The 10663-nt window shown below is 36.3% G+C and overlaps 2 protein-coding genes across 2 annotated transcripts; one reads left to right on the top strand and one right to left on the bottom strand.

Annotated features, from left to right (window-relative positions):
• Positions 1-325: 325 nt before the first annotated feature.
• Positions 326-1165, bottom strand: LOC112637319. The gene has a single exon (XM_025406760.1). It carries the CDS (start codon positions 1163-1165, stop codon positions 326-328), a length of 840 nt encoding a protein of 279 aa, XP_025262545.1.
• A 4579-nt stretch (positions 1166-5744) lies between these two features.
• On the top strand, positions 5745-7167 carry LOC112637320 (lysosomal aspartic protease-like; the record flags this gene model as incomplete). Its single annotated transcript, XM_025406761.1, has 6 exons — positions 5745-5894; positions 5998-6197; positions 6289-6408; positions 6473-6605; positions 6773-6865; positions 6945-7167. Coding segments are annotated over 6 exons (873 nt in total), but the record flags the coding sequence as incomplete, so codon positions are not given.
• Between the last annotated feature and the right edge of the window lie 3496 nt (positions 7168-10663).

Consider the following 10663-nt stretch of genomic DNA (forward strand, 5'->3'; position numbering starts at 1 on the left):
ACTTGCGCTTAAACTTAACTTATTTACATTATTTACATGATTTGCATTACCTGCAAATAAGAGAAACAACATTTACAGCTAATATTTCACTATTTCTTAATTATGCCTCTTAATAGCTTTACAATCACTTCTCTTTGTTTAGTCCTTTGTCTAATTGATCTATAATCTAAAATCCTTTGTCTCTCTAGCCTAACCTTTCTTGCTGTAGGCCCGCGGCCCGTTTCCGGTGGGCGGGATATACGAATTTTAAGGCTGACGAAATATGATCACCACAATCATATTTCGTTATATCTCCCCTCCTGAAGTAAAGAAAACTGAGGGAATGTTAGTTTTCTTGATCATCATATATAGCTGGTACCAACTTTGTAATGTGAAACAGCGATTCTGACTTTCTTCGGTCTGTCTGTAACTTGTAGATAGAATCTGAAACCTTTTCTGTAATTGTATACGGTCCGATTTTTAATTCGTCCAATTTTTTTCTATTTAGCCTATGGCTATTCTCTACATAGACTAAATCACCTGCGTTAAATTGATGATATTTCCTGTTTCTATCGAATATTTTTTTATTGTATTCATGAGACTTTTTTGTATTCTCTAAGGCGGTTTTCCTATCTTCAAGTAGATCTCTGTGCGTTGTCTTGAGTTTTAGTTCTTCAGGAATTATTGCTGTGTTTGTACCTTCCAATAGGCATTGTGGAGAAAATCCTGTTACTGTATGTTCAGTCTTATTGTATTTTTCTACACATTCATGTGCTATTGTTGTCCAGGCAGACTTTCTCTTTTTTTCATTTATTTTACATCTTATTTTGTTTACTAGAGTTTGGTTCAATCTTTCGTTAAGTCCGTTAGAAAAAGGTGCGTTCACTGCAGTGAATGTTAGTATGATGTTCTCTTTATCCAGAAAATCTTTGAATTCTTTCGAATTTATGCCGGGGTATTGATCTGCCAGGATCATGCCTATTTTGTTGTCTGTTGTTGTATTCCGTATTAATTTTATGAAATCGTTCGCATTTTGAGTTTTTGATGTCAGGATATGGGCGTATCTTGTAAAGTGATCAACGAGCAGGTGTAAATATTTTTTTGTTGAACGAGAGCCTCCAAATCCTCCGATCGTATCTATAGAAACTATTTCATATGGATAGGTAGCCGGACCCAGCTGTGACATCAGGCCAATTTTATGTCCCCCTCTCGATTTGTTCTTTATGCAGGTCTCGCAGCTTTCACAAATTTTTTTTATATTCTGATTTAGGTTTTTCGCTTCGTAAAATGGTTTGATTTTTGTTTTCGTTTGTTTTGTTCCTATATGACAGTAGGAAGAATGTATTTTCCGTATAAACTTTTTGCTGAACTCTTCTGAAAGGATGATTTTTTCTTTTTTTTTTTACCTTTTTATAATACATGTTATGTTTGAAAATCAACGTATCTTTAATATTTTGCAATTCAGTGTTGTGCTTTTGATCGTATTCAATTTCCTCTATTTTTATAAAATTAACGGTTTTCAAGATGTCATCTTCGTTTTCATCAGGTTTCAATACCGGGTTTCGACTTAAGCAGTCTGCCTCTAAATTGTGTTTCCCTGTGTTGCCTGTACTTTATTTCGAAATTGTACTGTGATAAGTAGTACGTTAGGTCACCTAATTCCTCATCTGTTCTGGCCTTAATATTCATCTTTTCGAGGGGTTTGTGATCCGAGAATACCGTAAATTTTTTTCCTATAAGCCAATGTTGCCAGTATCTTATTGCTTCTTTTATTGCTAGACATTCTATGTAGATTGCTTTTTTCCTTTTCTGAGTTTCATTTAGCTTTTTCGAAAAATATGCCACTGGTTTTTCTTCTTTGTTTAATTGTATTTGCTTTAAGACCGCTCCGATGCCTTGTAGACTTGCATCCGTGTAGATGCATATTGGAAGTTTCGGATCAAAGATTGTTAAGATTGGCTGGGAACAGAGTAGTATTTTTATATTATCAAAAGCCTTCTGGCATTGTTCCGACCAAATGAACTTTTGCTCCTTTCTTAGTAAATTGTGTAACGGGTCTAATACAATCGAGATGTTTGGCACATATTTTCCATAAAAATTGATTTTTCCTAGAAATTGTCGGACATTTTTTCTTGTTTTAGGTATAGGAAAATCCTTTATAGAAATCACGTTATCTTTCAGTGGGCTGACTGAATTGTTTCGTATTATATGGCCTAAATATTTGACGGAATTTGCTGCAAAAGTGCATTTGGAAAACTTTAATCTGAAGCCTTCTTCCGTAATTGCTTTTAGCAGTCTTGACAAATGATTCATGTGTTCTGCAAAGTCCCTGGAAAAAACTAAGATGTCATCAATATAATTTACACAAAACTCAGCGAGCTTATGCTTTCGTATTATGTTGCTTAATATTCTTCGAAAAATGGCTGGTGCTATTTTTAAACCAAATGGTAAGCACGTCCATTGGTAATGTCCCTCTTGAGTCACAAAAGCCGTTTTTTGTCTATCTGTAATCTTTAGAGGGATTGACCAAAAAGCCGAGTTTATATCAAGTGTTGAAAATAGTTTACAATCTCTAGTTTTAACTATCAGATCTTCGATTAGTGGAAACGGTTGCGATTGAGGAATGACTATTTTGTTCAGCTCTCGAAAATCTATGCATAGCCTTTCCCTTTTACCTTCGTCTCTCTTGAGTGCCAGCGTCACTGGAGCGGCAAAAGGACTATATGATTCCTCAATCAAATTCTCTTCCAATAATTTTGCAATCTGTTTTTCTATTTCTTTCTTATCTTCTATTGAACATCTGTATGGTCTTTTGCAACAATATTTGTCGGTTGTTAAGTCTATATGGGCTTCGTAATCTTTAACCGTTCCTATATCATATTTGTCTTTGGCAAAAACCGTTTTATATTTATGAATCAATTTTTCAATTTCAGCTCGTTGTTTCACTTCTAAGTGATCAACTGATATCTGAAATTTCTTTGTATCTATATGTTCATTATAATTTATTTGATATTCATTTATAATTTCTTTTTCTTTTTTTGGAGTGTTCCTTGTATTTTGTGGATTTATTTTGTTTTCAGTTTTGTCCTCAGGGATGTCCTGAGTTATTTTCTGAGTTATTTCCAATTTCTCGTTTTGGATTAGTCTAAATTTTTTTATGCAGTCTAATCCAATTAAGAAATCATATTTGAAATTTTTTTTGTCCACTACAAAGACATCCATATTCTCTTCCATTTCAAAAATTTTTATTTTCATAGTGACTATACCGTCTACATTTTTTACACCATTAATCGTTGCCAAGCCAACACTCCTTGCATTCTTGACTCTTTTCTTTGGTTTGCCCAATAGTTTTGAATTTAACAAGGAGACATTTGAGCCAGAGTCATAGATGCCTACAGTCTCAATCGTGTTGTTTAGCAGAATTTTTATTTTGATTAATGGTGGCACAACTAGTTTTTTTGGTCGACCTCATTTAATTCCAATTCCAATTCGGAGTTATTCACGTGTTTAATTTGCTCCCTCTTTTTTTGTTCGTTGTCTTTTTTGTTATACCAGCATAGAGCTTCTGGGTGAAAACGGTTTCCTTTGTTTTTCTTTTCACAAATCGCACATGGCTTGCGACTAATGGAGCCATCCTTCGGTTTTTTTTCTTGGTTGGTTGTTGTTTTTCTTTCTGTATTTTTTACTAAATATTCGAGGCCTCCAATCTCGTTAAACAAATTTTCGACGGTTTTTAATTTCTCTCTATCTATTCTATTTCTTACAAAGTTGGGTAATCCTACCACAATGAGATTAATCATTGTAGTTTCTGACATCGTCGTGTCGGTTTGTATTAGAAGATATCGTTTCCGGACCGCATAGTCTAACAGTAAACCAGCTGTATATTTATACAATATTGCATTGGTAACTGAGAGCCATCCTTTATCCGTATAGGTTTCACAAAATTTTTGTTTCCATTGTGACCATTCTGAATCTATTGTTAGACTTGCAAGCATCGCACTATACCAGTCCATACATGCGTCTTCCAGAAACAATCTAACGGTCTCAATTTTATCTGCGTCTCTTTCGATGCCGTGTGCATTCACTTTCAAACGTATTTATCCATTCAGGCGCATTACAATTTTTACCTGTAAATTTTTTTAGTATAAATTTCTCTGATAATTTTTTTAGATTTTTCCTTCCTGAATCTTCGCTGCCTTGTTGTTTTGCGAACTTTTCCAGAATCCTTGTTAGCATCTCTTCTGAAAGGTTCAACGATGGTGTTGTCCCTTGTTCTTGTGGAGTAGCTGGTTTTTCATTTGATACCTCCTCTAATACATAATCTTTGAATATCATGTTTCCTGCTTCGTCTTTGTACAGTTTCGAAATGTCTTTTGGTAATCTAATGTGTATATTTCGGGTTTGTCCTCTCTTCTTCAAGGTATTTTGTATTTGCCTGTAAGATGTAGTAGATGCTAGCTCTTTATGATGATCCATCGTCTGATATTGTTCAGGCATGATATAACTTTTATTGTCTTGTGTTGTTATTGAGGTTAGGACAATCACGTTTGACTTTGGGTCCTCGGCGTATGCTTTTACGATAAATGTAAATTTTAATGTGTCCATATTTGATGTCTTGAATTAGCGATAAAAATGTTGTTTTATAAGGTTTATGGTTTTATGTTAGGAAATAAATCTGTATCTGAGTTTCTGCAAATAAGAGATTTTGGTTTATTAATATAACTTGCGCTTAAACTTAACTTATTTACATTATTTACATGATTTGCATTACCTGCAAATAAGAGAAACAACATTTACAGCTAATATTTCACTATTTCTTAATTATGCCTCTTAATAGCTTTACAATCACTTCTCTTTGTTTAGTCCTTTGTCTAATTGATCTATAATCTAAAATCCTTTGTCTCTCTAGCCTAACCTTTCTTGCTGTAGGCCCGCGGTCCGTTTCCGGTGGGCGGGATATACGAATTTTAAGGCTGACGAAATATGATCACCACAATCATATTTCGTTATATATATATATATATATATATATATATATATATATATATATATAGAGAGAGAGAGAGAGAGAGAGAGAGAGAGAATACTTAATTTGTACTTATATAAACATACATCACAATATTGACTGAAATGCGCAGATCACGAATATATATTTATTTAACAAAATATGAATAAGAACAATTCTATTTTATATTTTCTTTTTTACTTTAAAACGAAAAATGATTATAAATTTTTCGACATTTTTCATCAAGAAATATCAATATGTACGTAATGAATGCAAATTAATTAAGATTCAGTATATGTTAATATTTATATTCATTTGATAATATTTATTAGATATTTCATTATTTACACATTCACTTATATTTAATAATATAAATTACTGTTTAAAAATATTGAAGAAAATCTTAATTTTTTCGAATATATTATAATATCAAATCAAAAAATGAATACGTTATAATATTATAAATATTATAAAATTCTTTATCTCTTCCTCGATTATATTTTTCAAATATAATCTTTTGGCTAAAGGAAATGCACAAATACAATTTTAAAAATTAAAATAATTGATTGTATAAATATAATAAAACCAAACTTTATAATTTGCACATGAACAGACTTATTTAAACAATTTATTATTTTTATTCTTTCAACGAGTATCATACAAACGAGTTCTGAGAAACTCAAAAGCGAATAAATGCATTTATGTTGGATAATTCAAACGAACATTTAGATGAATAAGAAAATCTCTTTATCTTTAAAACTATCCTTATCTTGGAACATTATTTCTTGCAGTGTACCATCATAAATATTACAGTAGCAAATCCAGTACATATAAACCAATTAATACTCCATTTTCTATCCAGTATGGCACTGGCAGTTTAACTGGATTCCTATCTTCTGATGTAGTAAATGTAAGTCATCATGGAACAATTCAAGTTACAACTACAGTCATAGTTTATAAACATTTCTCAAGTATTTTTTTTACATTTGAACGTCACGATTTATTAATTATAGGTTGCCGGCCTCCCTATTAAAGATCAAGGATTCGCAGAAGCCGTCGAGCAGCCAGGTGATACGTTTGTTTATTCAGAGTTTGACGGTATCTTGGGCATGGGTTATCCCGAAATATCCGAGGATGGAGTGACGCCTGTCTTCGTAAACATGGTTAATCAACACTTAGTAGAACAACCTATTTTTAGCTTCTATCTGAGTCGGTTGGTATCTTCCTTCCATACGCACAGCGCATGTGTAAAAATGTTTAAATAAAATATATTTTATAATTTACAAAATATACAAAATATATAGAGACTCTTCAGCCGAGAAAAGTGAACTGATATTGGGTGGTTCTGATCCCAATCATTATGAGGGTAACTTCACATACGTTCCTGTTACTCAGAAAGGATACTGGCAATTTACTATGGATAGGTATATTTTCTAAATTACGATTGATCAAGTTGCAACAAATTATTATAACGTTATTATGTTCTAGTGTCTCGATAAGTGGTTACCAGATAACTGAAAACACCCAAGCTATTGCTGACACAGGTACTTCTTTATTAGTTGGACCAGATAATCACATTGCTCTTATGAACGAATTAATTGAAGCTGACGAGAATGGATTTGTAAGTAACAATTTTTCACATTGGTATAGCCTTCCAGTACAAAAATCATAAAATAAAACACTGAGAACAAATTGTTACATATATATATATACATATATACATACAATATATATGTATATATTTGTTAAATTATTAACTAATAATTTAATATTATCTTTTGTTCAAAGGTGAATTGTGATAGTGTTGACGAAATGCCTGCAATTAGTTTCGTTCTGAGTGGTGTGCCACACTATCTTTTCCCTCACGATTATATTCTTCGAGTGAGTATTATGGATCGGTAATTTCCATTTAAATTATATGAGAATATAAGATTTTCACATTGTGTTTAACTTTTTACAGGATGTAGAGTATGACCAGCAGATATGTTACAGCGGCTTTCAATCAAGCGGATCTGATTCATCTGAATCATCTGAGGCGTCAGGTCCGGCATGGATTCTTGGTGATGTATTTTTGCGTCCTTTTTATAGCGAGTATGATATGGGAAATAATCGAGTGGGATTCGCTCATTCGAAATAAAAGCTGATCGTTTTGAAAACGACTAATTTGCTATATATATATAAATGACCTCGCAAATAATTAAAATTACTTTTGATTGCTTATTTGATAATTTTTAATTATATTCCTGCGGTGTACTCTCTGTTAAAAAGGATATTTGTGATACATTCAAAAATTAAAACATATTGTTCGAAGTATCGTCTTATGAGGCGATTCCCATGGCGACATCCGAAGGACTTGGAACAAAAGACCTTACGCATACCCCTTCGCACACATGTCTTTTCGTTACACATGTCCCTTTGGTCACACATGTTTCTCTACCACTTTAGTCTTGTCTTGTACCGTGGACACGCTCACATCGTGCCGTTTACTAATAAAGCAACGATTACGGAATCTCGGCATATTTAATCTCATTCCACTCCCTGTATATTGTCCCTGCATCGCGGCCTCATCTTCATATTAACAGGTTATGGGCCCAGGCTTTATCGCAATCAAGGGACAAATTAATTAACAGGCAGTAGACGCCAGACAAAGAGGAAACATGGCGTCATCGTCCGCAAGGATCGAGTTGCTTAACAAAGAAAATTTCGACACGTGGAAAATCCAAATGGAGGCGCTTCTCATCAAAAACGATGCGTGGAATTATGTGAACGGAAATACAGTCAAACCGGAACTTATCGCCGGGAGCCAGGAGTCTGCTATAGAAGTGAGAAAATGGGAAACGGCAGATCAGAAGGCCAAGTCCGACATAATTCTTTCAATAAGCCCGACTGAATTAAAACAGATGAAAGGCTGCGGTACATCGAGAGAAGTGTGGAATAAGCTTTCGTCAATTTATCAATCCAAAGGTCCTGCCAAAAAAGCCACACTGTTAAAGCAGTTAACGGTACAGCGAATGGGAGACGACGAAGACGTTCGCGAATATTTGTGCAAGTTTTTCGATACAGTGGACAAGCTCAGTGACATGGAAGTGAATATCAATCCCGATTTGTTAACAGTGATGTTACTGTATAGTCTTCCACAGAATTTCGAAAACTTTAGATGTGCTATCGAATCGCGCGACGAATTGCCCGCACCGGAAACGCTTCGCATCAAGATCATAGAAGAACACGACGCCAGGAAGAACGACGCACGTGCTTCGTCCCAGGGCGCCATGATCGCCAGACGCTTCGATAAAAATAGGAGTATGAAAAGCAAAAAGGAAAATACATCGCAGAAGAAACCTTTCAAATTTAAATGTCATCGATGTGGAAAAATCGGACACAAGACATCCGATTGTTATTCGAAAATAGAGACAGATAAAGCGTCTAAAGGGAGCTCCGAAAAAGGAAAGATGGCTGACGACGTGTGTGTCTTCGCATGTGCACCAATGAAGATCCTGGATGAAGCGGAAGTGTTCCAGGCGAAGGAAGCTATCCAAGACAAACCATGGTGTTTAGATAGCGGATGTACCTCTCATTTATGTAGCGATTCGGATATATTTACGCATCTTGCAAAGATCAAGGATAACAAGTTAAATCTTGCAAATAATTCGTCAACGATGATAACCGGAAAAGGAACTGTACGTCTCGAAGCGGAAGTCGATGGTAATTCTAAACATGTTAATTTGAGAAATACCCTACACGTGCCCGATCTGCGCACAAATCTATTGTCGGTAAGCAAGATTACCGACGGAGGATTCAAAGTTATCTTTGAAAAGAAATCGGCAAGGATTATCGATCGTGACGGAGTCACAAGACTCGCGGCTAATCGTATCGACGGACTGTATTATCTACAGGAAGGTAGACATGATTGCCGGGCTGCGGGTGTAAATAAATTCGATCGAACCTTCACTGAATCGTCGACGGAAATATGGCACCGCAAGATGGGTCATCTTAATATAGGAGATCTTTTAACGTGCAATCACGAAGGAATCATACGCGGTATGAAAATCGTAGACGCCGAACGCGATTTCAAATGTGAAATATGTATTCGCGGTAAGATGACGAAGACTACATTCCCAAGGAAATCAAACAGAAAGACTGAACTCTTGGAATTAATACATTCAGATGTATGCGACCCCATGAAGCCTGAATCGATCGGAAAGTCAAGATATTTTGTGACTTTTATTGATGATCATTCGCGATGGTGTGTGGTTCGAATGCTCAAAAGCAAAAGCGAAGTATTTAACGCCTTCAAGGAATTCAAGGCATTAGTCGAAAATCAGACCGGACGCAGGATCAAGTGCTTGCAATCGGACAATGGCAAGGAATACGTCAATCGGGAGTTCGACGATTTTCTAAAGAGAGAAGGAATCAGACGCAGACTGACGGTGACACACACTCCGGAACAGAATGGAGTTGCAGAGAGGAAGAATAGGACCCTCGTTGAAATGGCCCGATGTCTGCTGATTCAATCGAATCTCTCACCATCATTCTGGGGAGAGGCCATTAATACGGCAAATTACATACGCAACAGATGCCCGACTAGTAGTCTCGGCGGAAAAACCCCGCACGAAAAACAGGCGACACGCCGAGCGTCGGATACTTTCAAGATTTTGGCTGCTCAGTGTATTTCCTGGATAGAAATCCGAACAAGGAAAAATTCCAGTCACGATCCAAAAAGGGGATCTTCGTCGGATACGCTGAGAACTCTAAGGCATATAGGATATGGATTCCGGACGAACACCGAATAGACATTACGAGAGACGTAGAATTCATGGAAGTGCCGGAATCATCGAGCCAAAAAGGCAACGAACGCTATCTTGACAAAGAACTCACCAACGATCGAACAGAAGTCGAGTTTCCAATAGTAAGTGAAAGAAATGAAGACCGGGAAGACGACGTTGATGACACGATCGAGGGCGACCATTCGGTTGAAGACCGGGAGGTTCAAGCTCCCGACTTACGGATTGAAGCAAGAAGAGGACGTGGAAGATCTCGAAGAGTGATGACCGGATTCAGGGGAAGACCCAAGAAATAGTATCAAGTTACAGGCAACTATGCTGAAGAAACAGAACTCACTATGACCGATGAAGCAGACGATGCTGACGAGACAGAATTCGCAGCGACCAACGAAACAGAGGATTTCGAGTTCTCGTATCTCGCTGAAGTATCAATCAGCGAATGCTTGAAAGGGCCTGAAGCGGCTGAGTGGATCGACGCGATGGCTGTAGAAATGAAAGCTATCATCAGAAATGATACCTGGACGCTAGTGGATCGCCCCAAAGAGCGCGAGGTTATCGGCAGCCGCATCGTATTGCGTAATAAGATGAATCAAGACGGATCTCTAGAACGAAGAAAGGCTCGTATAGTTGCTCGTGGTTTTTCACAACGCCCCGGCATAGACTTCAATGAGACTTTTGCACCGGTCGCACGTATCAGTTCAATTCGCATCATATCTGCTCTGGCGGTTCAATACAACTTGAAGATACACCAGCTGGACATCACGACGGCATATCTATATGGGGAACTTGAAGAAAAGATTTACATGGAAGTTCCAAAATTTTCTGTTCAGATTCTAGAGAGAATAATTGCCTCCGAGAAAGACAAAAGAATCGTCGAAAAGGCTAAAAACATGCTATG

The sequence above is a fragment of the Camponotus floridanus genome, unplaced genomic scaffold (genome assembly GCF_003227725.1).
Source record: "Camponotus floridanus strain SB8 unplaced genomic scaffold, Cflo_v7.5 scaffold152, whole genome shotgun sequence".
In the NCBI taxonomy this organism is placed as follows: Eukaryota; Metazoa; Arthropoda; class Insecta; order Hymenoptera; family Formicidae; genus Camponotus; species Camponotus floridanus.